General features: G+C 43.2%; 1 protein-coding gene across 1 annotated transcript in view; it reads left to right on the plus strand.

The window, feature by feature from the left end:
* The first annotated feature begins 9,652 nt into the window (after positions 1–9,652).
* Zc3hc1 (zinc finger C3HC-type containing 1) overlaps positions 9,653–27,546 on the plus strand; it is a 34,229-nt gene continuing 16,335 nt past the window's right edge. Inside the window, exons 1-4 of the mRNA XM_028866181.2 lie at positions 9,653–9,845; positions 12,324–12,435; positions 19,098–19,248; positions 19,770–19,853. Of these exons, the coding sequence (XP_028722014.1) occupies positions 9,700–9,845; positions 12,324–12,435; positions 19,098–19,248; positions 19,770–19,853 (493 nt within the window). The 5' untranslated portion in view covers positions 9,653–9,699. The remainder of the gene's footprint in view (positions 9,846–12,323; positions 12,436–19,097; positions 19,249–19,769; positions 19,854–27,546) is intronic.

Genomic DNA, 27,546 nt, shown 5'->3' on the forward strand with positions numbered 1-27,546 from the left:
CGTTGTTCCAAAATTGAACAGAAAATTTGGCTTTGAACTTGGTGGGGCGCAGTGCAAAATGAGAAAATGCAGATGCACACTGCTGTTTCCAAATAAGGAAGAAGGATATAAATTTCTCAGGGGAAAACAAAACTTTTCAAGGTTCTGAGATCTGTTCTGATGGACTGCTGGCCCCCTTGATATTTCACATAGGAGAACCTTACACGTTGGATTTTTTTTTTTTTTTTTTTTAAGGATTGGGAGTGGGGAGGAGAAAGTGCTGGATGAGAGTATCCTTTGATCCCAGTGAGCGAATTTCATGTCACCACCAGCCTTGTGCTATTGTATCCCCACACCCAGTTTCTGTAGGAAAAGAAGTATTTTATTCATTATGCATTATAAAGCAGTTTATAAACGTTTGACATCTGGGGGGGGGAGCCTGTGGTGCTAGGGAATGTAGGTAGCTGAGTCGCTTAAAGTGCTTGTCTAGCGCATACCAAGCTCTGGGTGCAGTCCCCACACTGTCTAAAACAGCATGGCGGCACCCTTGCAATCCCAGCACTGAAGAGATGGTGACAGGAAGATCAGGCATTCAAGTCCAACCTCAGGCCAATCTTAGCTGCATTATCTCCTGTCTCAAAAAAACAAAACAAAACAAACAAAAAACAGAACAGGGGCTAGAAGGATGAGTACAGAGCACTGGCTGGTTTTCCAGAGGACATAGGTTCGATTCCTAGCACCCACATAGCAGTTCACAACCATTTGTAATTCCAAATCCAGGACTAAACACTCTCTTACAATGCACAAACAGACAGGAAGAAAAACACCCAGTCACAACATAAAATGTAATTAATTTAAAGGACAGGACCAAACAGAACAGTAGAATTCCAGTGTGATAGTGTGATAGGATTGCCTGCAATCCCAGCCTAGCACTTCACTGGTCGAAGCAGGAGGCTCCATAAATTCAAGTTCCTTAGATGTGTGGTGAGCTTAAAGCCAGTCTGTGATACATGAGGCTCCCTCAATCACCCCCAAAAAGCAAACTCTGTGGTTCTAAACTATGAAAAACAAAATTAAGGAGCCCCTTTTTTTAAGGAAGCATTTAATTGGGGGCTTGCTTACAGTCTTGGAGGGTCAGTCCCTTATCATCATGGTGGGGAACAGACAAGCACGGCACTGGAGCAATAGCTGAGAGCGTGTGTGTGTGTGTGTGTGTGTGTGTGTGTGTGTGTGTGTGTGTGTGTGTGTTTTCGAGACAGAGTTTCTCTATGTAGCTTTGGAGCCTGTCCTGGAACTCACTCTGTAGCCAGGCTGGCCTCAAACTCACAGAGTTCTGCCTGCCTCTGCCTCCCAATCTTTCCTTTTTTTTTAAGATTTATTTATTTATTATGTATACAGTGTTCTGTCTGCATGTATCTCTGACTGCCAGAAGAGGGCACTAGATCTCATTACAGATGGTTGTGAGCCCTCATGTGGTTGCTAGGAACTGAACTCAGGACCACTGGAAGAACAACCAGTGCTCTTAACCTCTCAGCCATCCCTTCAGCCCCCTATAATGCATGTTTCTAGCCCCCGTGTTAATTTTCTAAAGAACTGGACAACCTCACTGGAGAGACAACTCTGCAGTTAGGAGCACTGGTCGCTCCTCCAGAGGACTTGAATTTGATTTTCAGTATCTACACGGCAGTTTATGACCATCTATAACTCCAGTCCCAGAGAATCTAATTCCCTCTTCTGGCCTCCATAGCACCATGCACACATAAGGTGCACAGACATACATGCATACAAAACACCCATACACATACTTTTTTTTTTTTTTTAAAGAATTTGGCCAACTGAATAATCCAATACTACTGTAAGGGAATTTTCTCTTTATAGGAGTATTCTATATAAGCAAGATATGGTGGAATACCACCACTTTGTCACCTTTAATAATTAAGAGATCCTTTCCACTCGAATGCCAGCCAGCACTAATATTACATGACAATATATGTACCTTCAGAACATAGCATGATTATGCAGTGGGCTTAAGGGAAGGGAAAAAACAAACAATGAGAACCGGCGAGTGCAGGTAAATGGCTCAGTGGGTAAAGGCAGAGAGGATGTAGGAGCCAGGAAGAAACGCTGGGAAGCTGTTCACTGCATTTGAACTAAGGATGGCTACGGCTGCCTGCACACGATCAAGCTGACCACATTCCACAGTGGGTGTGTAGGGGTGGGCAGCAGTCATGAGGAACTGGGGACATTTGATGGCTGCTGGGGGCCGGTCATTTTTCTTTAAAGGTGTGGCTACTGCTCCAGTGTGGGGACCCACACCCATACCATGTAAGGAACACCAACTGGACTCGTGGTTATTAAAAAAAATTTTTTTTTCTAGAGCTATGGTTCATGAGTTAAGAGTGTTTATTGGAGCCGGGCGGTGGTGGTGCACGCCTTTAATCCCAGCACTTGGGAGGCAGAGGCAGGTGGATCTCTGTGAGTTCGAGGCCAGCCTGGGCTACCAAGTGAGTTCCAGGAAAGGCACAAAGCTACACAGAGAAACCCTGTCTCAAAAAAAAACAAAAAAGAGATTGGTCTTCTAGAGGACCCCGGCTTCAGTCCCAGCACCCACATCAGACAGTTCATAACTGTGCACATGTGGTAAACATAACTTCATGCAAGCATACACACGTACACATATATAAAGATAAATAAACCTTTAAAAAAGTTGCTGGACATGGTGGTACACACCTTTAATTCCAGCCACTCAAGAGCTGGAGGCAGATGGATCTCTATGAATTGGAGACTAGTGTGGTCTGCATAGTTCCAGGCCAGCCAGAGCTACATAGTGAGATATGATCTCCAAAGGAGCAGGGTTAGCTGGAGAGATGGCTCAGCAGTTAAGAGCACGGGCTACTCTTCCAGAGGACCTGTATTCTATTCCCAGCGCCCACATGGTGGCTCACAACCTTCTGTAACTCCAGTTCCAGGAAGCATAACACCCTCTTCTGGCCTCTGTGGCCAACAGACAAGAACGTGATACACGTTCATACATGTGAACACTGACACATATACATTAAAAAAAAACAAGTGTTGGACTGGGTGGTGGTGGTGGCGGCGGCGGCGGCGGCGGCGGCGGCGGCGCACGCCTTTAATCTAAGTACTTGGGAGACAGAGGCAGGTGGATCTCTGTGAGTTTGAGGCCAGCCTGATCTATGAAGTAAGTTCCAGGACAACCAGGACTGTTACATAGAGAAACTCTGACTGAAAAAAAAACGGAACAATAAGTAAGTAAGTAAATAAATAAATAAATAAATAAACGAACTTTAATAAAGAAAATTAGGTGGAAATATTTATAGCTAAACCCCTATGACAGAGCTAGAAAAATGGCTCAGTGGTTAAGAGTACTGGCTGTTCTTTCAGAAGACTCAAGTTTAATTCTCAGAACACAATGGTGGTTCACAACCATTTGTAATTCCAGTTCCAGGGGATCCGATACCCTCTTCTGGGCTCCCCAGGCACACTGACAAGCATGCAGGCAGAAGAACACCTATACACATAAAAATAAATAAACTTAAAACATCATATTATTATGCTGTTAATACTTAGTATGTGTTTTAGAACAATGAGAGATGGGGGTGGGACAGGAATGTGGTATCGTGGGATGGAGGATACTGGAGAAAGGTGATAATTCAGATTAGGATTGCTAAGAATTGATGTTAACTATGCTGGGTGATGGGGCCTCAGAGTTCACTGTATTCTCGCTTTAGTTTTTAAAAAGCAGATTTGATTTTTCTCCCTCTCGTAGAAAGGTTTTTAAAAATAGTTCCTGAAGGAACACTTCTAGATTACACTAGTGAGACTATGAACTTTGGCTGATAATGATGTGTCAACACTGGTTCATCGATTTTAACAAACGAGCCACACGCGGGCGCAGTGTGTTGATGGATGGCGAGACGACACAGCAGGGCCAGGATGGCTGTGAACTCTCTGTGCTTTCTATTTAATTTGCCGTGAACTGAAAATCACTCTGGGAAAAAAAAAGGGGGGGGTTGATTAAAAGTGGGATTTGTGGGAAACCCTGCCCAGAAACTAGGAAAAGCTAGAAAACTCTTCCCTGGAGATAGTCAAACAGAGAACTCTACTGTGGAGGATAGGATGAACTATAGAACCTTTTGTTTAAGAGAGAGTTTTATGTAGCTCAGGCTAACCTTGAGCAAAGGATGTCCTATGTAGCAAAGGATAGAAAATCTTGAACTTCTTCTCCTCCTGCCTCTACTTCCCGAGTGCCATTATGCCTGATTTATATGGTGTATGCCAGGCAGGCACAATCCCTACTGAGCTACATCCCCTCCCTCAGAGCCTTTAAACACCCTCTCAGGCTCAGTTGGGCATTCAATCACTATTAGAGTACAAAAGGATTGTGTTTAGCAAAACTAGATTTCCAGAAGCCCAGTAACTTGAGTTGTGTCTAAGATACAGACCTAGAATTGGTTTACTTGTTTGCTTGGTTATTTATAATTTTGATTTTAACAACGTTTTTAGCTGGGCTCTGGTGGTGAACTCCTTCAATCCCAATACTCAAGAGGCAGAGGCACCATGTGCATAGTGACCATGGAGGTAAGAAGAGGACCTCAGATTTCCCTAGAACTGGAGTTACTACAGGTGCTAGGAACCTCCTCATGTGGGTGCTAGGGACCAAACCCAGGGCCTCTGCAAGAGGAGCAAGTGTACTCTTTTTTTTTTTCTCCCAGAGCAGAGAACCGAACCCAGGGCCTTGCGCTTGCTAGGCAAGCTCTCTACCACTGAGCTAAATCCTCAACCCCACAAGTGCTACTCTTAACCACTAGCCATAGTCGGTCAGTGTGGCACGCCTTTTATTCCAGCACTCAGGAAGCAGAGGCAGGTGGATCTCTGTGAGTTCAAGGCCAGCCTGGTCTACAGAATGAGTTCCAGGACATCCAGGGCTACACGAAAAACCTTGTCTCAAAAAGCAAGCTAAACAAAAAAAACCAAGGTAGATATCCAAGGTTGACCTCTGGCCTTCACACACATGCATATACATGTATACACACTTAAAACTTCTAGATATGAGTCATGTGTATTCCAGGAATTGAACTCAAGTTGTCAGAATTGGCTGCTCTTACTCACTGAGAAACATTCCCTAGCCCCATTGTTCTTATGTGCATGCATGCATTCGCACGCTCGTGTGTGTGTGTGTGTGTGTGTGTGTGTGTGTGTGTGTGTGTGTGTGTGTGTGTGTTGTTTGGAGGCCAAATCAGTGAAGTGAGAGACCTTGCCTCAAACAAATAAGGTGGAGAGTGAGGAAGACAGCTGACATCAAACTCTGCCCACACACATGAGTGCATACACATATATACAATAACATGTACATGAACATACATCACATACATAAAAGAAAAATAGTAATAGATATGTAGCAAAAAAAAAAAGATTCAGCTAGACAGTGGTGGTGCACACATTTAATCCTAGCCGTTGGGAGGCTGAGGCAGGTAGATCTCCATGAATTCAAGGCCAAATTGATCTACAAAGGGAGTTCCAGGACAGTCATGGCTACATAGTAAGACCCTGTCTGGAAAGAAAAAAGGAAAGAGAGAGAGACGGGAGGGGGTAAAAAATAAAGATTAAACTAAGTTTAGATATTAAAGATTTAAAATTAAGTTAAAAACAACAACAACAACAACAACACAGTTTTCTTATTCCTCCCAAAGGATTTCCTGTTGTGAATGGCATTTTTTTCTTTTTCTTTCTTTTGGTTTTGTTTTTTTGAGATAGGGTTTCTCTGTATGGCTCTGGCTGTTCTGGAACTAGCTCTGTACAGCAGACTGGCCTCGAACTCATAGAGATCCTCTCACAGCACTGCCCCAATAAATGGTACTTGAAGGTGGGTTAATGAGCTGCACTGTTTATGTTTCGGGACGAGAGAAGAGTGCTCACACATTTGATGCAGCAAAGCTCCAGCTCAAGGCAGCAGGTATTCCAGCTCTATTTAAGTAGTTTATTTACTAAAATATTCCTTTCCTTTTTTTCTGTTTTTCTTTTCTTTTTTATGTTTCAGGTTTTCAAGAGAGGGTTTCTCTGTGTAGCCCTGGATGTCCTTGAACTTGCTCTGTAGACCAGGCTGGCCTAGAACTCAGAGATCCACCTGCCAGGCTTATTAAAGCATTCTTGTAGCCCATTGTGGCAGTGCATACCTTTAAATCCAGCACTTGAGAGGCTGAGGTTAAGTAGATCTCTGTGAATTCGAGCCCAGCCTGGTCTACAAGGTAAGTTCCAGGACAGCCATGGCTCTGTTACACAGAGAAAACGTATCTCAAAAACAAAAGAAAACAAAACAAAAACATGAAAATATTCTTGTTTGAGGAAAACAAGCATTATCTCTAAAAGCTATTTCCAGTTTTGCTGAAATTTCTGGCTCTCGGTCCGCAGGGCATATAATCAAATTCTTGAGTAAGAATTTCTTTGTCCTCTCCTTTTTTGGAGGCAGGGCCTCATTATGGGGTTCTGGCTGGCCTGGAACTATGTAGACCCTGAGGCCTCCAACCAGACTGGGTGCAGAGATCTGTCTGCTTCGGCTTCCCAAGTGCTAGATCCGTAGGTTTCAGGCTCCAGTGTCTGAGAACAGTGCTGGAGTCAGGAGCCCATGGGAAGTAAGCTGAAAGAAGAGAGTTCATCCCACTGGCCTCTTTCTTTGCTGTTCTTATTCATCAGTCTTCCAGCTGGAGGGTTTCGAAGACCTTGTGCAGATTTCTTCCCAACAACCTCATCTACCTCAGTACTAAGACTAGAGTTCATTCCCACCTCTCTGTCTATTGCTCTATAAAAAAAGGTGTTCTTTAAAAAAAGATTTGTTTATGTTGCATGTATGTATATATGTGGACCTGAGCATATGTATGTACACCATGGTCATGCAGGTGCATAGGGAAGCCAAAAGCGGGCATCAGATTCCCTGGTCTGGTATTACAGGTTGTGAGCCTACCAGTATGGGTGCCAGGAACCAAACCTAGGTCCTCTGCAAGAGCAGACAAGCAGACAGTGCTCTGAACCACTGAGCCAACCCCCAGCTCCCCACCTTCCCTTTGAAAGAAACTTTTTTTAAGGTTTATTTATTAACGTGTCCGAGTGTTTTGCCTGCCTGTATGTGTGTGCACCATGTGCCCTTGGAGATTGAAAGAAAACCCCGGATCTCCTGGAACTGGAGAAGGGAGGTTATGAACCACCATATAGATGCTAGAAACAGAATCTAGGTCCTCTACCAGAACAACAAATGCTCTTAACTGCTGAGTCTTCTCTCCAAGCCCATTCTCTTTCAAATGTAGCCTAAACTGGCCCTGCACTTTGTAGGTATGACTGGCCTGGAGGTTTTTTTTGTTTGTTTGTTTGTTTTTGTTTTAATTTATTTATTTTATGTGCACTGATGTGAAGGTTCAGATCCCCTAGAACTGGAGTTACAGACAGTTGTGAGCTGCCATTCAGGTGTCAGGAGTTAAACCCAGGTCCTCTGGAAGAGTAGCCAGTGCTCTTAACAGCTGAGCCATCTCTCCAGCCCCTGTCCTGGAGTTTCTAAAATGCCTGCCTCTACCTCCTAAGTGGCAGAGGCATCAAAGATCTGGGTTTCTCAAGACTCTGCAACTGAATTAGGTCCTCAATGGGCCTTCTTTGGAGCATGCATAATCTTAATTATAATTTTAAAATTTGGCAGGCAGTGGTGACACATGCCTTTAATCCCAGCACTCAGGAGGCAGAGGCAGGCAGATCTCTGTGAATTCGAGGCCAGCCTGGTCTACAGAGTGAGATCCAGAACAGGCTCCAAAACTACACAGAGAAACCCTGTCTCCAAAAACAAAACAAAACTACAGGAAGGGCCTGGGACTTAAGCTCAGTGGTAGAGTAATGGAGTCAAGGGCTTGGTTGAGTTTGCTAAGTGGCAGAGGAAAATGAACGATAAGACAGGAAAACAACTTGCTTGATGTCAAACTCTATTCACAACCACTTGTATCTAGCTGTGGGTGTAGCTCAGTGAAAGAGTGCTCGCCTAGCTTGTGTGAAGCTGTGGGCTTGATCCTCCATCACTGCCAACAAAAGCAAAAACTGTGTAAATCTCTTTTTGTTCACTATTTTATCAACAGTTCCTAGTATATCAAGGCAATAGTTAATAATTGTTTGCTGAACAAAAGAGGATGGTGTCGAAACCACAGGCTTCTTCCACTCATAACAATCCTAAGAAGGGTTTCAAGAGCCCCACGGTGGTGGCGCATGCTTTTAATCCCAGCAGAGGCAGGTGGATCTCTGTGAGTTCGAGGCCAACTTGGGCTACAGAGTGAGTTCCAGGAAAGGCGGTGCAAAACTACACAGAGAAGCCCTGTCTCGAAAAACAGAAAAAGAAAAAGAAAAAAAAAAAAAAAAAAAAAAGAAGGGTTTCCAAACCCAGAAAGACAGTCATGGTATGTACTCACTCATAGGTGGATTCTAGATATAAAATAAAGAACAATCAGACCACAACCCATAGAACCATAGAGTCTATATATATAGCATGGAGGTCCCTAGGACGACTGTGGCTTATAATAAATTTCAGTTTTACTCAATTATTGAAAAAAAAATAGCCAAATGAATGGAAACACATGAACTATGAACCAAAGGCTGAGGGGCCCCCAACTGGATCAGGCCCTCTGAATAGGTGAGACAGTTGATTGGCTTGATCAGTTTGGGAGGCAACTAGGCAGTGGGACCAAGTCCTGTGCTCATGATGGCGTTTGACTGGAGTTGGGGGGGGGGGCAGTTTCACTCGGGCAGGCAGGGATCTCTGTGAGTTGGCAGCTGGTCAGTGAGCTAGAAAGCGCAAGCTACGAGAAACACAAAAAAAAAAAAAAAAAAAAAAAAAAAAAACTGGAGCTTATGCAGGGACACTTGGCTCAGGCTGGGAGGAAGGGACTGGACCTGCCTGGACTGAGTCTACCATGTTGATCGCAGTCCTCGGGGGAGGACTTGTCCTAGAAGAGGTGGGAATGGAGGGCAGGCTGGGGGTAAGGGGAGGGGGTGGGAGGGGGAGAATAGGGGAACCCATGGCTGATATGTAGAACTGAATGGTATTGTAAAATAACATATTTTACACCAATGTAAAAAAAAAAAGATTAAAAGAACTTGAGCTAAAAAAAAAAAAAAAAAAAAAAAAAAAAAAAGGGTTTCGAGTTATTTGTTCTCAGCTAAGGATTGCCGTTTCCTTACCTAGAAAACAATGAAATTTAGGAGAGTTGGTATGACTTTTATTTGCAGGCTGCAATTGAGTCCTTCATCTGTGCTAAACCTGAAGAGACATCGCTTTCAAAATCCTTTATTGTAGTGGCATACACCTTTAATCCCAGCACTCGGGAGGCAGGATCTCTGTAAATTCGGAGGGGTGGAGTTCTGTAAGTTCGAGGCCGCCCTGATCTACAGAAGCGAGTTCTAGGCCAGCCAAGGCTGCACAATGAGACCCTGCCTCGAAAACAAAAAAAAACAAAACGCACAAAAAAATTATTAACCTAAATATGATAACTCATCAGAGAAACAACCTAGGTTCAGTCTTGAACATTATAGCCACTCTTAAATCATTCTAGATAACCAGGAAGGGGTGGGACCTGAGGTCAGTACTTTTGAGAGGCCAGAGGGGCGGGTCTTAGCCCAGAACGGAAGTTCCTGAGCCTCCCGACGCGTGGGGACACAACTCAGGAACGGACCAAGATGGCGACTCCCAGTGAGGGGCAGCTCTTTGCCGCCGGTATTGAAAAGACTTGGGGTGCAGTTGTTCGTTCCCCTGAAGGGACACCCCAGAAAGTTCGGCAGCTCATCGATGAGGGAATTGTCCCGGAAGAGGGAGGCACAGAAGCGTGAGTTCCCCAAGCTGTGGTTGGGCGCTGGAGGAGTGGCGGGGCCCTGGAGCAGGGGCGGGGGCGCTGCGTACGGTAACTTCAATCCGTGGCATGGTGGCTGGGGTTGAATTCTTCATGGAATCTGAAAGAGGTTGGGCTTCCCTGATTTCTTGGCTTTGATAGCCTCCGGATGTACCTCATGCCGCATCACTAGCGAAATTTTGTTAGAAGTCTTTTTTGAGGGAGAAGACTGTTAGTCAAATAAACAAACCTGAATACTAATTAGGGTTCATGCAGTGGATTCTCAGAGTCTGGGGGAAGCTTAGGAACCCCTTTTCCGAAGAACAGTCTTAAGTGCATAGAGCAAATTTACACAGAATCAAAAATGAAGCCAATTACACGGTTAAAGTAGTTATCAAGATAGTAAAGGGAAATTATGTGGTGACATGCCATTTCCCTCTCCCGTCTTCCTTCCTTAATTAAATAGTTAATGCTGGGCCGGGAATATAGCTAGCCTGGTGTGCACTAAGCCCAGGGTGTGATCCCTAGCACCACATTAAACAGGTAGTGGTGGCACACAGCTCTGAGCCGGTGAGAGGTGGTTCTGAAGTTTCAGGCCAACTTGAGGCCCTGTCAGAGAAAGGTGTGGTGAGGAGGGAGAGGGAAAGAGTTAAAGTGAGTCAAGTTTTTCTCTTGGTGACAAAGTCACGGATACTGCTTAGACTACAGTGGGTTTGGCTTTTCTTAACCTTGAACTTGAAGCCATGCGATATTTCTCAGAGATCTATGAAATAAATGTTATTTAATTCCCATCTAGGTTTAGGGATCTTTTGATCCCGGTTTCCCCAGAACCCTATCTTCTTGAGGCTCTTTGTAAATCTCCGAGGAAGATTCATGGAATAATTTTATTTCTTTCGAGTCACAGTTATTGGCGTTATCTTATTGCAAAAAAGCTTTTTAGCTAAGCATGGTGGCTTACACTTGAATACCAGCACTTGAAAGCCTGAAGCAAGATGGTTGTCAGTTCTGGGCCAGCTTGTTATATAGTGAGTTCCATGGCCAGCCTGTTACAAAACGAGACCCTGTCTCTAAAAAACAAGACCAGAGCTAGTCAAGATGGCTCAGTAGACAAAGCACCTGCTGTGAAAACCTCTCCCTAGAACCCCCTTAAAGGTGGAAGGAAAAAACTGATTCCCCAAAGTCTCTCTCAAACACCCCACGCATGCATAAAAAATAAAACAAATAGGCAAACAAACAAATGGTTCTTGTCTTAGCAGTTCTACCTCCCTGCTAACCCCAGGAAGGACACTGGAGGCTGTTGGCATGCCTTTCACTGAAAATGTTTGGTTTGCTTTTTGCTTTTTTTTCCCAGCTTTTTTTTTTTTTTTTGCTTTTCAAGGCAGGGTTTCTTTGTATAGCCCTGACTTTCTGTAGACCAGGCTGGCCTTGAACTCACAGAGATCTCCCAATCTCTGCTTCCTGAGCAAAGGATCAAAGGCGTGTGCCACCACTGCCTGGTCTCTGTTTGGTTTTATTTAAATTGTATTTTTCTGAAGTTTTTTTCTTAAAATAGATCTTGTCTTTGACTTGAATATCCTAATCAAGATAGGGAGAACAAGGGTCCATATAGATAGCAATATCTAAGTTATTCTTTCGCGTATGGAGAGTTAAATTTCTGGGCCAGCAGAATGGCTCATTAGATAAAGGTGCTTACCATATAAGCCTGGTGACCCGAATTCAAGCCCTGAACCCACATAAAAGTGGAAGAAAAGTTCTGAGCCCACAAAGTTGTTCTTTGACCCCCATACATGTGCCTGGGAACATTCATTCACGTATATATCACACATGTGTATACACAGTATTAATCCCAACACTTGATAGGCTGAAGCAGGAGGATTGCTATGAATTCCGGGCCAGCCTGGGTTATAGAGTGAACTCTGTCTCAAAAAAAGAAAAAGAGCTGGGTGTGGTGGTGTTTATCTTAAATTCCAGCACTCAGGAGGCAGAGGCAGGCAGATCTCTGTGAGTTCAAGGCCAGCCAGGTCTACAAAGTGAGTTCCAGGACAGCTAGGCCTGTTACACAGAGAAACCCTGTCTCAAAAAAACAAAAAAAAAAAAAAAAAAAAAAAGAAAAGAAATTTTTTTCTTAGGTGGTTGAAATTATATTATTATTCAATACCTGAATCCTTGAAAGCCTTATTTTATATTTACTAGGGTTATTCAAAATATTACTTGAGAACTGTGAATGAGCTAGGAGAGTCTGGCTAAACTGTAAAGAGTTGTGACTGCCGGATTGAAGACTTTAGAGTCTATTTAATAAGTATTATGGAGAAACAGGGTATATTAAGCAGAGGAATGGACTGACTGAAAGGGTGACAGACAGTTGAAATGATATTTAGAAACTTAAAATCTAGTTTGGGTTTAATCTGTGATATGTGTAGATTTAAGCAGAGTAATACAGAGAAGGTCACTAACACTCCTACTATTTGGTTTCAGAAAGGACACATCTGCCACATTCCAGTCAGTCAATGGATCACCTCAAGCAGAACAGCCCCCATTGGAATCTACAAGCAAAGAGGCCTTTTTTCACAGAGTGGAAACCTTTTCCATATCCTTTTCAGTTCATGTAAGGGGAAACCTGCTGCAGAATTGTTACTCTGGAGTCCTATTCTGCTTACTCTGATCTTTTGTCCTTTATATGTTTGAGTGTTTTGCCTGTGACTCACATGTTTGCAGTGCCCACAGAGTCCATAAGAGGGCATCAGATCCCCTGGAATGGAGTTACAGATGGTTGTTACCCACCACATGCTGGGAATTGAACTGGAACCCTCTGGAAGAGCAGCCAGTGCTCTTAACTGCTGAGCCATCTCTCCAGCCCTTATTCTGATCTTTTAAACCAAAGAATCAGTGTTGGTAAGAACTTTTCTATGAAAGTAGCTGGAAGTTTTCCTGTGTCCTGCCTGGTCCCACAGCTGCTCAGACCCAAGTAAACACACAGAGGCTTATATTAATTATGAACTGTATGGTCTATGACAGGCCTCTTGCTAGCTAGCTCTTATATCTTAAATTAACCCATCAATATTAATCCATACATGGCCACATGTTCCCTGGCTTTACCTGTATCCCATTACATGTTGCTTCTTGGGCGGCTGGCTCAAGTCTCACCCTTTCCTTTCTCCTCTCCATATATCTGTTTGGATTTCCTGCCTGCCTCTAAGCTGCCTCACCATTGGCCAAACAGCTTTATTTATCAACCAATCAGAGCAACACATATTCACAGCATACAGAAAGATATTCCACAGCAATATGTTATTGCTCAAATGATCAGTTGAGGGATAAATCAAATCTTTTGGTTTGTTTGTTTTGTTTTTGAGACAGGGTCTGGAACTTGCCTCCCAAGATCAGCTTCATAGTTCTTCTGCCTGGTCCCAAATGCTGGGATGATAAATGGGAGCCACTGTACCCAGCTGACTCTCTACAGAAGAACAAAACAAAACAAAATCCTGAGAGAAGGATAGCTACTGACGCGTCTGTGTAGTATGTTTTCACGTGTGTTCTCACCCATGATCTTACTCGGTCCTGTGGACATAAGTGCTTTTCCTGCCATACTGGTTTTGAGTGGATGGCAGTGCTGGGAATCGAACCTAGGGCCTCATGTATGCCAGGCAAACACTCCACTGAGCTGTAGTCCCAGCCTTGTTACACTCAATTTATAGATGACAGAAAAGAACAAACACACACAACAAAGCCAGAAGAGCAGTCATGAGAGGAGTTACACGACAGCCCGTCATCCTGCTAGCAAGTGGAGGAGCCAGGGCTGTGATCTGATGGAAAGCGCACTACTGTCTTGACGATTTCTAGATCCCTGGTGTATATTAGTCACTGTTGCATGACAAATTGCTCTAACATTTAGTGGCTTTAAACAACTATTATCACATAAACTCTGTGGACTCTGAATCCAGGCACAGACTAGTTTTAGTTTCATTTTGTTTTTCTTTTTTTGTTTTGTTTTGTTTTTAAGTTTATGTATCTACTCGTGTGTATGCCGTGGGCGTGGAGAATCCCAAGGCTGCCAGAAGAAGGTGTCAGATCTAGAGTAGGAGTTACAGGCAGTTGTGAGCACCTGCTGTATGTGCTAGGAACCAAACTTGGGTCCCTGGAAGAACAGCTGCAGGTATTCTTAGCTACTGAGTTAGCTCTCTAGCCCAATTTGGTTTTTTTCCAGGCAGGTTTTTTCCTATATGACCCAGGTGGACATGGGACTCGTTACATAGCCCTGGCTGTCTTTGAACTCATGATCTTCCTGCCTTTGCCTCTCTGATGTGAAAATTACAAATGTGTACCACTGTGCTCAGCAGTGTAGCAGAGGTTCAGGTTTCCTTAGAGGCGTCAATGAAGGGCATCCAATGCAAGAGAGATAGGAGAGGCCCCAGGTCCAAGTTCTCTTATGATAATTAGCAGGTTCACTTTCTTGTTACTATCCCACTGGGGGCTGCAGGCCTGTGCTGTCCAATGGGTAGAACCCTCCCTTGGTGCCTTATTATGTGGGCCTCTATTGAAACAGTTCACAACTTCGCAGCTGGCTTCCATCACAGTGAACAAGTGAAACAACAAGATGAAAGCCAGATTATTTTCTTATTAAATGTTTTGTTTTGTTTTTGAGATAGGGTCTCACTATGTGGCTCTGGCTGTCCTAGAACTTACTTTATAGACCAGGCTGGCTTGAACTCACAGAGATCTTCCTGGCTCTGCCTCCGCCTCCCAAGTACTAGGATTAAAAGTGTAGGCCGTAGCCGGGCGGTGGTGGCGCACGCCTTTAATCCCAGCACTCGGGAGGCAGAGGCAGGCGGATCTCTGTGAGTTCGAGGCCAGCCTGGGCTACCAAGTGAGTTCCAGGAAAGGTGCAAAGCTACACAGAGAAACCCTGTCTCGAAAAACCAAAAAAAAGTGTAGGCCGTCAGGCCTGGCATTAAATTTTCTTTTTAAAATTAACTTTTTATTATGTGTACTTATTTAGTGTGTAGAGACATGTGTATATAAATGTCTGTGTGCCATGGTGTACATTTGGAGGTTAGAGGACAACTTGTGGGGGTATCTTCCCCTCCATCCTGTGAGTCCCAGAGATAAAGCTCAGATGATTAGGTTTTCACCAAGCACTTTTCCCTCTGAGCCATCTCACTGGCCCACACTCATTTTTGTGACTTCATCTCAGAAGGCAGCCCATCCCTTTTACCATAGTCTGATTTTTTTTTTTTTTTTTTTTTTTTTAATATCCAAAATGTGTTTATTGGGATGGTTCCCACTCATCTTGAATCAGGTGCTCTTCAGTGCTGCTTCCTCCTGAAGGAGCATCCTCTGTCAGCCTTGCTTTTCCGCCTGTGGGCTGACAGGACAGTGGAGCAGCTAACACATACTGTTTGTGCATGGCAAAAGACCGTGGTGATTTTACAGCATCCTGGGCATTTCACATCCATTAAGTAGGAATTGGGGCTCTGCACCAGGCACTTTTTCTTGTGTTTCCTTTTCTCCTCTTCTGGAGAGGAGAGGGATAAAGGAGATCCTTTATAAAAGGCATATTCTCGCAGGGAGGCCGTCACCGCCGGAAAGGCCATATTCTGATTATTAAGACAAGGTACCAGACCAGCTCATGTTCAGGACAGGATTACCCAAAGGTGTGAGTACCAGAAAGCAGAGACTAGAGCTACCCTCAAGTTGCCCACTCTGCTCTTACAGAAGTTTTCATTATTCTCTAGCTGCAGCTGCTGCTGCTGCTGCTGCTGCTGCTGCTTCTTCTTCTTCTTCTTCTTCTTCTTCTTCTTCTTCTTCTTCTTCTTCTTCTTCTTCTTCTTCTTCTTTTAATTTTGTGTGTCTCTCTGTGTGTGTATGTGTCTGGGTATGTGCATGTGAGTATGGGTATTCACAGGGGCCGGAAGATGACATCAGATCCCCTGGAGCTAGAGTTACAGGCTGTTGTCAGCTGCCATGTGATTGTTGGAAATCAAACTCTAGTCCTCTGTAAGAGGAGCACTCTCTTAACTGCTGAGTTCTCTCTCTAGCTCCTAAAATAAACCTCCCCCCTCTTTTTTTTTTTTCCTGGTTTTTCAATACAGCATTTCTCTGTGTAACCCTGGCTGTCCTGGAACTTGCTCTGTAGACCAAGCTGGCTTTAAACTCAGAGATTCACCTGCCTCTGTCTCCAGAGTGGTGGTATGCACCACTATGCTCAGCAAAATAAAATCTCTTAAGGTAAAATATAAGCAACGAGATTTTTACTATTCAGGATCAATACATGTTTAAGGACACTTTCCTAGATACATAATTAAAGATGTTATCTGCTGCTGTATGGTGGTGGTGGTGGTGGTGGTGGTGCATGCCTTTAATCCCAGCACTCAGGAGGCAGAGGCATACAGATCTCTGTATTTGAAGCCAGCCTGGTCTATACAGCAAGTTCCAAGACAGCCAGGGCAACAAAGAGAAACCCTGTCTCAAAAAATGAGAAGGGGGGAGGGGCTTTCTGCTATTTAAACTGCATGTACTAAATGGGGTGTGGTGGTGTACAGCTCTTGGAGACTGGAGAAGGAAAGCCACACATTTGAGACCATTCTGGGATATATAGTAAGACCCTGTCAAAAAAGAAAATTAAAAGTGGGGCTGGAGAGGTGGCTAAGTGGTTATGAGTGCTTACTGTTCTTTTGGAAGACCCAAGTTCAGTTCCCAGCACCCACACTGGAGGCTCACAACTGCCCATAACTCCAGCTCCAGGGAATCCAATGCCCTTTTCTGGACTCTGTGGGCACCTACATAAAAATAATGTATTTATAGTACTAATTTATACATGTAGTCCATCATAATTAAACTTGGGGTAGAGAATAGCTAAGATTCTTTTCTATTTCCCCACTGTATTAGAAAGGAAGGTGGACGTGGTACATTAGGGACATAGACAAGGGCTGTTTGGGCCTTTATGGTCCCTTGTCTTAGGTCCATCAGAGCTAGAGCTTTCACGGGCACTCTCAAGCCCTCATATTTCAGGTTAAATGATACAGGTGGCGTCTGTATTCTGTCCTCCTCCCTGCCCCCCTCCCAGTAACTTTGTGTTGTGTGTTTTAAAGATGGATTCTCGGGGGCTGAACAGATACAGAGAGATGAAGGATTGGCTCTCAGTGGCAGAGTATTGCTGCTCAGACAGCCCACAGTTGCTCGTAACTCCAGCTCCAGGAATCCAACCCATTTCCTCTGGCTCCAAGGCACTGCCACTCACATGTGTGCACACAACCGTGTACTAACCCACACACGAACATAATTAAAAACAACAAAGTGAATCTTCTTGTTTGTTTGAGATAGGGTCTCTCTCTGTTAGGTAGCCCTGTCTGTCCTGGAACTCCTTTTTTTTTGGGGGGGGGCCTGTTGAGACAGGGTTTCTCTTTGTAGTTTTGGTACCTGTCCTGGATCTCACTCTGTAGACCAGGCTGGCCTTGAACTCACAGAGATCCGCCTGCCTCTGCCTCCCAAGTGCTGAGATTAAAGGCGTGCACACCGCCGCCCGGCCTGGAACTCTTTTTGTAGACCAGGCTGGCCTCAGACTCACAGAGACCTTCCTGCCTCTGCCTTCCAGATGCTGGTATTAAGGGTGTGCACCACCATGCTTAGCTTTAACAGACACACAGACAAGATACATGCACACTTTTTTTAAAAACATCTTTTGAGACAGGGTTTCTCTGTGTAGCCCTGGCTGTCCTGGAACTCCCTCTGTAGACCAGGCTGGCCTCAAGCTCAGAGATCCGCCTGCCTCTGCCTCCTGAGTGCTGGGATTAAAGGTGTGCGCCACCACTGCCCAGCCTAAATACATGTAATTTTTTCTTTTTTTTTTTTTTTTCGAACAGTTTTCTGTGTTTTGCTTTTCTGGACTCACTTGTGCCAGCTGCCTCCTCACGCATCCCCTGCTCTGCTCCGAGTGCTATAAAGTGCACAGGTTAATTTTTTCAAGATAGGCTCTTACTATGTTGTCCAGGATGGTCCTGTCCTCATGGGCCCAAATTGCCCTTCTGTCCAACCTTTTTAGTAGCTAGAACAATAGGCATGCTATAAAGTAAACATTTTGTCTTTCTAGAGAAAAAGTTCATAATGTTCCCCCCTGCTTATTACTTGTGCCCAGTGTCCTGAAAAGCATATGCTTGTGCTTTAAAAATGGTCGCGAGGCTGTAGAGATGGTCAGCGGTAAAGAGCCCACACCACTCCTCCAGAGGATCTGCTTTTGATTCCCAGGACCCACGTGCAGTTCACAACTGCCTCTAACACCAGTTACAGGGGTAAAACCACCCTCTTCTGGCCTGTGTGGACACTGCATGCACATGATGCACAGACATACATGGAGGCAAAACACACATGTAAAGTAAATGAATCTCCAAAAACTTTCAAATAAAAAGAGTGATCTTTAGTGGCTGGAGTGATGGCTCACACCTGTAATCTTGGCATTGGAAGGGTAAAGCAGGATTTTCAGGCGTTTGAGGCAAGCCTAGGCTACAGAGTGAACTCTACCCTAAAAACAGGCTGGTGAGAAGACTCGGTGGACAGAATGGTTGCTGCATAAGCATGAAGACCGGAGTTAGGACCCCAGAACCCACATAAAAGCTGAGTGGACAGGGCAGCCCACAGGTAATCCTGGCGTATGGGAAGCAGAGACAGGATCCCTGGAGCTAGCTGGCTGCCAACATGAATGTTTATGCACCGTATGTATCACATATGTGGCTGGTGTCCACAGAGGTCAGAGGATGTAAGATCCCTTGGAACTGGAGTTACAGATGGTTTTTGACCCACTGTGTGAGTATTGGAAACTGAACCCAAGTCCTAGCTGCTGAGCCATCTCTCCAGCCCTGACAGACTAGCTGAAATGGCAAGCTACAGGCTCAGAGAGCCTTCTGCCCTCTGTATATAAAGTGGATACGTGTGCCCCTGCACATGCAAATAAGTACACATATGCGTGCACAAAACACATATACACATACAAAATTAAAAGGCTTTGCCATTTTCTCTTTTGGTTTTTGAGACAGGGTTTCTCTGTGTAGCCCTGGCTGTCCTGGAACTCACTCTATAGACTAGGCTGGCCTCGAACTCAGAGATCCACCCGCTTCTGCCTCCCGAGTATTGTATAGGCCATTGTCTTTACTGTCTACTTCTAATGAGTGTATTCATTAAAAGTAGATTTGTTTAAAATGAGTTCAGGTTTTAATTGTGCGTGGTCTTCATACACATGGTTTTTCTTAACATGAATACTCGTTGAAATGGGCAGGGAAGCCCCCTGAGCTGTCTCCGCTTATCTGCGCAAAATATGGCTGGGTCACAGTTGAATGTGATATGCTCAAGTGCTCCAGCTGCCAGGCTTTCCTCTGTGCCAGTTTACAACCAGCTTTTGACTTTGGCAGATGTAAGTATAGTTACAGATCACATCTTTCTCCACGTTCAGACACACGGACCGGTGACATAGCCAGTGGCCGAGTACTCGCTTAGGCCGTCTGTGTGAGTGAAGAGTGTGCCATATTACCTATGACAGGGTGAAGTTGTGATAGCCTCCCTATCAGCCTCAGTTGTTCTGCTGTGGAGTGGCCTTGATATTGTGCTTTCTAGATAGACATCAGTATGTTTACCTTTTAATCACAAATTTGGACTTTCAGAGCAAAGAGAAGATGCTCTGAAGGCCTGTGCTTTGGAAAGCCCTACCTTCCAGGTTGCACAACATACTTCCTTTGCACCAACAAAGGATCTTAAGTTGAAACTTTTTTTGTGATAAGTATTAAGATGATGGAATTGCCATAGTTACTATCTTTTTAAAGGTATCTTAATTATTTAAATGTTTGTGTGGTTAGCTTTGTTCTCTTAAAGACTCTTGGCTCCTCAGATGTTGAATCTGTGTAGTGTATAATAATTGCTTCCTCTTGTGGCTTTCAGATAAGGAACGATGTGCTGAGCTCAAGAAGTCCTTGTGCAGTGCCCATGAGAAGTTCTGTTTTTGGCCAGACAGCCCTTCTCCAGGTACGCATTCCAAGGATTTCCATTTCTCCTGGGTCATCACATTTCTAATAGTGCCGTTTTCTCGTGAAAACCTAGTCTTTGAAGTTGCTTTTGTTCTCCTGTTTATGCCTTTCAAGACCTTGCATTTATTTATCACTAAACTTTCCCAGGTTTGTTCTACCAGCTCTGTGTGTGTGTGTGTGTGTGTGTGTGTGTGTGTGTGTGTGTGTGTGTGTTTGTGTGTGTGTGTAGTTGTAGGTGGCCTTTTGAATCTTCACAAGGGCCATTCAAGGTAGGTAATATAAACTCAGTTGTTTTAGACAAGGGAATTAAGAATTAGATCAGGAGACAGAGGCAAGTGGATTTCTGTGAGTTGGAGACTAGCCTGGTCTACACAGTGAGTTCCAGAGGTCATAACATGAATTAGAGAGAAGCCATAACTATAATTTACCTGATTCTAAACTCTGCTTTTCCACTGTATTAAACAGCCCCATGTTCTGCCTTGGCTTCCTTTGGAAGGTATACTTAGGTGGAGTTTCTCTTTGTACTGGCAGTCACTCCCATGTAACCACACAGAGACTTATTATTAATTATAAATGCTTGGCCGATAGCTTAGGCTCATTTTTAGCTAGCTCTTGTAACTTAAATTAACCCATTTCTATTCATTCTGTGTGCTGTCTTGAGGCTCGTTGACCTCATCTATGAACTTCCCAAGTTGCTTCTTCTGCATCTGGCTCACAACTCCCCAGACTCTGCCCTTCTTCTTCCCAGTGTTCTCTCTGCCCAGAAAATTCTGCCTAGCTATTGGCCTGTCAGCTTTTTATTAACAGTGAGAGCAACACATTTTTACAGTGTACAGAAGGGTTATTCCACAGCCTTTCCCTCTTTTTGTCTAAATAAAAAAGGAAGGTTTTAACTTTAACATAGTAAAATAACATATAACAAAAACAAATTCAAATAAGAATTACAGTTACAATATCCAGTCCATTTGTATTTGGCAAATTTAGATAATACATTCTATTATTTATCTTATCTTTGTAAGTCTAAAGTTTAATACCTAATTTACCTTTTTATCATAACTAAGGAAAACTTTAAGTCTAATTATTTAGTCTTTAACTCCATCAAAGACCCCAGAAGGGTATAATGTTACCTAATGACAGGGACTTCTGGCTTCCTGGACAGTTACCCAAAGTTCTTCTGTAATGTTGGGCATACATCATTGGTCTGTAGGCCTAGGATATCTGACAGACATTTTTGAGAAGCAGGGGATTTTGAAGCACTGTCCTACCTTGTCTTGGCAAAGTTTGGCTGTTGCTTTCTTTTGTGTCCTGATGATCCAGTTTGGACAGTAAACTGTCAGCAGTTGGGGCAAGGGCAATTTTTTTGCCCAAATGGCTAGCTTCTGCCATAAAGAAAGCAAACTCCATACAGAGTTTATTCATTGCCCATCCTCCTCTTTTGAAGTAAACTGGTGCTGTCAGGAGCAGACATGTCTCACTGTCATGAAAAGCCTTAGGTTATTAAACATATTAAATGCCATATTCTGTATGTCTTTGAAGTGTTTGAAGACCTATCTAAATATATCTCTATATGACCTTGAAAACATGCCTAACATGACTATTATAGATGACTAACTACAAACTTGTAATATCCAATTATATATTACATTTTAAATGAGATGCATAAGCACAATACCCCAAACAAGAGTAGAAACATACATATAGTAGAGCAAAAATAACTTTAAATTTGTATCAATAAACCAAAATCCATACCAGTGTAAAATATTTTGAGATTGTTTTTTGGATTAAAGTAGATTCAATAATCTACCCTTTTTTCTATCATTCCTATATCATACCCCCCTTTTTTCTTTTAGAAAGAACTTTGAATTTAACTCCTCTGTCTAGTTCTGTTTTTTTTTTTTTTTTTTTTACTATGACCAATAGCAACTTGTAACCACCCCCCAAACAATGACAGACATTCATAATCCATTGAATAACCAAAACTCATCCATGCTCCATCTCTTGGGAATGTGGTCGTCGTCGTCGTTATCTAGACTACTTCCTGTTGTTTGTGGGCTCTGGTATCTTTGGGGAAACCTTGAGAAAATCAGGGTAAATTGTTAAGACTTGACTGGAGTATTGTCTGAGGCTGGATCATCTCAGCCAACAGCCTTGAAGCTGTTTTAGATGCTGGATCACCTGGGCCATCCATTTTTATTGGTATCTGGTCCCCTTACTCTGAAAATATAAACTTTTAAAGGTAGCATACTTATCTGCATTAATATAAGTATAGACTGTGCATTGTACACAAGTCAGCCAAAAATGATTTTTTGTTTTATGTTTGAGCAGGTAAAATATACATCATGTGTCTTGGAGTTCTTTTAGATTTATTTCTTTATGAATGTAGTCAGGATTTTCAAGGGGTCTTCCTCAATCAAACCTGATCCATGTCAGTCTGGAATGAATCCACAGCCTCTCATTTCATGTGGAAATAAAAGCATAACCTCTTCCCCAAAGTAACATATTGAGTTCCATTTTGAAGTCAAGACATTTTTAAAATATATAGATTGGTTTAATCCAGTGTATCTTAGCAGCTGTTATTCCTTTATTAACAATCAGAAAATCTAAAGACAACAAAATAACATACATAATCCAGGCTCTCTTTGTATTTCCCATCTTTTTTTTTTTTTTTTTTTAAAGGTACACTCTGCCTCCTGAGTGCTGGGATTAAAGGGGTGTGCCACCACCGCCCGGCTGTATTTCCCATCTTTATGTGGTTTATTATTATTGTTTATTTTATTTTACTCCTTTTTTAAGGACTTGACTTTATTATTTTTAAACTATTTTTTATTTTTAATTTTTATTTATTTTTTTTTATGTTGAGGTACTTCACGGGATTTCACTTTTTTTTAAGATTTATTTATTTATTATGTACACAGAAGAGGGTGCCAGATCTCATTACAGATGGTTGTGAGCCACCATGTGGGTGCTGGGAATTGAACTCAGGACCTCTGGAAGAGCAGTCGGTGCTCTTAACCTCTGAGCCATCTCTCCAGCCCTAAACTATTTTTTAATCTATTACTGTATATTCCTTTTCTCTTTTGTCTACCAAGCCTATGTATATTTTTAAACACACTGTTTAAACTCTTACATCTGGATCTGTCTTTACCGAGCATCTGTAATTGTTCTTTGATCACATGAGATGAATCTTTTTTTTTTTTTTGGTTTTTCGAGACAGGGTTTCTCTGTGTAGCTTTGTGCTTTTCTGGAACTCGCTTTGGAGACCAGGCTGGCCTCAAACTCAAAGAGATCTGCCTGCCTCTGCCTCTCAAGTGCTGGGATTAAAGGCATGCACCACCACCGCCTGGTGAGATGAATCTTAAACTGCTTGTCAGCTGCAGGCACTACTCAACGTAGTGTATGGCAGCTGGCTCCTCCCCGTGGTTCCCTGAGAGCTCAGCCATGGAGGTGCTGGTGGGAGCAATGTTTACTGTCCCAGCTCTGGGAAGTTGTTGGGTACACATTGTCACCGAGTAGTGTACTGCTTGCTGCTCATAAACCCCATTTAAGTGTTCCTAGCAGGGCCTCTTAAAGGAGTCATGCCGCTGTTTGTTGCTAGTATTGGGCCTACCAAGAAAAGGCGGTTATCAGGAAGCTGCATTTGGCTCCGTTTTTTGTGTACTTAGAATCTTCTTTTAAGCTTTGTTAGATCTTTTTTTGGTTTTGTTTTGTTTTGTTTTTCGAGACAGGGTTTCTCTGTGTAGCTTTGCGCCTTTTTCCTGGAACTCACTTGGTAGCCCAGGCTGGCCTCGAACTCACAGAGATCCACCTGCCTCTGCCTCCCGGGTGCTGGGATTAAAGGCATGCGCCGCCGCCGCCGCCGCCCGCCGCGCCGCCGCCCCCCCCCCCCCCCCCCCCCCCCCCCCCCCCCCCCCCCCACCCCGCCCGGCTGGCTTTGTTAGATCTTATGTGGAAATTCTGACCCCATGTTGGAACGCCATATGTAGGCGGACTTTTCTTCCCCCCACCCCCAGCCAGTTCCCAAATAACCACACAGAAACTTATTCTAAATTATAGATGTTCGGCCAATAGCTCAGCTTTTTACTAGCTAACTCTTACATTTTAAATTAACCCGTATTTCTTATCTATGCTCTGCCCTGTGGCTCGTTACCTTTTCTCAGTACAGGAAGTTCATCTATCTCTCCATGTCTCCTTGAAATTCTAGGGTTCTTCCTCCTTCTTCTTCCCAGCATTCTCTTAATCTGGTTATCCTGCCTAACCTTATCCTGCCTAGCTGTAGGCCAGTCAGCTTCTTTATTAAATCAGTCACAGTGACATATATTCACACAGTGTAAAGGAATATTCCACAGCAGGTATATAAGTGACACTAGCAGTGGCAGTTAACAGGGTTTGGTAACCACAGAACTCCAGGACTTCCAACTGACCATACACCAAATGAAGGTGATACAACCTATAGCTTTATTACAGTAAAGCAGTGTGTAACAACCCTGAAGTAAGGGTAAACCCAAGCCTGCCCCAGCAAGAGTCAAGAGAAACCAGGTCCTGTGTCCTCCCTATAATAAGGACCATGCAGGACAGTCTTTGTTATATCAGACTACTGATATGTATACAGAATACTGCTGAATAAGAGAGCCCAAAATTTACTATCGACTGGGAGTTTTAATAAAACATTATTTGATAGTATATGTGTGTATTCACATATTGAGATCAGAGGTTAACTTATGGAAGACTTTTTTTCTCCTTCCCCCCATATGAAGCCCAGGGATTAAATCCAAGTTTGACTTGGTGGTATGTGCTTTTACCCACTGAACACTCTTAGTGGCCCTCAGCTGAGATTTTTTAAGTATTCTCTTGTTCAGCTGACACATCTCTGCTAAGTAAACAGATTCAACAGCAGAGCCCTCTGGTGGAAGATCTCTCCAAGTCCAGGTACAAGCTTCCTCAGTGCTGATCATTTATCTGTGTTGTGGTTACTTGTCAGTGACATCTAGGTATATTGTTCTGTTTTCAGAAGGAGGGTTCAAGCTGATTCCAAGGTCACTGTGGCTAGGAATATTCCCTGATCACCAACAGAAAAGCCAGTCAGAAATGACCAGATTTCTCTCTCCTGATGACGTAGTTAAAAAGAAAGTGACTTTAGCACAGGGATTTTCCATCTCTGGCCTGTTTTCTTTTTCCTGTGTAGTGTGTGTGGCTCAGCTCAGGCCTGTGCAGATGTGAGGTTATCTCTGGTCAGCCACCGAGGCTCTCTGTAGGCTTTGCCTGGACATCTATGGTGGTTCCCAGCTCCTGTTACTATATGCTATTTTCTAGATCCACTCACAACTTGACTCTCCTGAAGAACTTCTAATTCTAATCTAGAGCTCTTTGATCATGACTCATTTCAACTACCTCCTTAACATTTCTGCTAATATTATAGGTACCTGGCACTCAGCAGTACAAAGCTGAACTCTATCCAATACCTAAAAGTTTCCCCTAACCTTCCCATCCAGTTATTTTTACAAGAAATTTGGAAGTCCATTTTATTATCTTTATGCTTTTCTTTTTTTAAAAAAAAATTATTTATTTACACGTATGGGTATTTTGCCTATATGTATATTTATACACTTTCTACTAGTGTCCTCAGAGGCCATAGAAGGGTGTTGGAACCCCTGGGACTGGAGTTATACATAGTTGTTCAGTTCCATATGGGTTCTAGCAATCAAACTTGGGTCCTCTGGAAGAGCAGCTGTAAACAGGCTTTTTTCTGTCCCGCCTGTCCTGCGGCTGCTTGTAAACAATCATTTAGAGGCTTGATACAAACCGTTTGGCCTATTGATCAGGCTTATTACTAACTAGCTCCTACAACTTAGAGTAACCCAATTCTATTATCTATGTATTGCCACGTGGCCATGGTGTTACCGGGCAGCTGGATGATGTCTGTCCCTGACTCCACCCTTCTTCTCCCTCTATCTCTGCTTGGATTTCTTGTCTGACTCTTATCCTGCCTTGCCATAGGCCAAAGCAACTTTATTTATTAACCAGTGGGAGTAACACATATTGATAGCGTACAGAAGGACATCCCACATCAAGCAGCCATTGCTCCTAACCACTGAGCCATCTCTCCAGCCCCCTTTTTTTTGTTTTGTTTTATCTCAGACAGGGTCTCATGGTGTCACCCTAGCTGGGCTGAAACTCGATATATAGACCAAGCTGGCCTTGAACTCAGTGATCTACCTACAACTACCTCTCCCTCTGCCTCCCAAGAGCTGTAATTAAAGGTGTGTGCCAGCCAGGGCTGGAGAGATGGCTCAGTGGTTAAGAGCACTGGGTACTCTTAAGGAGGACCTGGGGTTGACTCCTAGCACCCACATGGTGGCTCACAACCATCTGAACTCCAGTTCCAGGAGATGTTTTATCCTCTCTGACTTCCACAAGCACCAGCCATGCATGTGGAGAACATAATGGACATGCAGGCAGAATACTCACATAAAAATAAAACTAAAGACAGACTTTTTAAAAATGATGTGTCACCACGCCTGGCCATTATTTTCCTTCCTTTCCTTTCTGGCCTTTTGGTTGTTGTTTATTTTGTTTGTTCTCTAAAGATTTACTTTATGTGTATGTGTGCATACATAAAAGTATGTAGGTACACTAGAGGTGTGCAGGAGTCTTGGGAAGGCACAACAGGCACCAGATACCTGAAACTGAAGTTACAGACAACTTGACCATCGTGTGGGTGCTGGGAACTGAACCCTGATCCTCTGCAAGATCAATCAGCATTCTTAACTACTTGCCATCTCTCTAGCATACCCACTCTTTATTTGTTTGTTTGTGGTGTTTTGTTTTGGGGGGTGTTTTTGAGATAAGGTCTTATTATGTAGCTCTGGCTATTCTGGAACTCACTATGTAGACCAGGCTGATCTTTAAACTCATGGAGATCCTTCTGCCTCCCAAGTGCTGGGATTAAAGGTATGCACCTCTATGCCTGGCTGGGTTTTTTGGTTTGTAGCTCAGGTTGTCCTAGGACTCACTATGTAGGCTGCCTAGAATTTACTATGTAGCCAGGATGGCCTTGACTTCTTGGTAATCTCTTCTACAGCCTCCCAAGTGCTGGGATTACAGGAATGAGCCACCATACATAGCTTTAGATGTTTTTCCTTATTACCAACCTTGTCCTTACTCTTCCTCCAAAGATCTCAGATACAACTTTCAATAATATCATCTGTTAGTTTGGCTTTTTAATATTTAGGTAACTTTTATGTGGAGAAAAGACTATCCATACTTACTTATATGCCAATGCCTAATTTACTGGACATTCCTAATATATATAATTTGTTGGGATTTGTTTTAGTTTTTGAACCAGGATCTCATATCACCCAGGCAGGCCTTATACTCAACAGACAGCTGAGGATGGCCTTGAACTCCTGATCCTCTAGTCTATGAGTACTGGGACTGTAGGCATGTGCCACCAGGACCTGGCTAATAATTCAGTTTTTATGGTAATTTTTCTAATATTCATTAATAATAATAAATTAAATCCCTTTAAATATTTTAAATGAGTTACAAATTTACTAGAACTTAATATTTTTTATATATGTGCATTCTTTAAACTGTATACAAATGCATTAACTATAAAGCATATTTAAGCTTATTATAAAACTTGTTGACACCTTGCTTTTTTGTTTTGTTTTGGTTTTTGAGACATTGTCTCA

Source organism: Peromyscus leucopus, chromosome 3 (assembly GCF_004664715.2).
Source record: "Peromyscus leucopus breed LL Stock chromosome 3, UCI_PerLeu_2.1, whole genome shotgun sequence".
Classification (NCBI taxonomy): Eukaryota; Metazoa; Chordata; class Mammalia; order Rodentia; family Cricetidae; genus Peromyscus; species Peromyscus leucopus.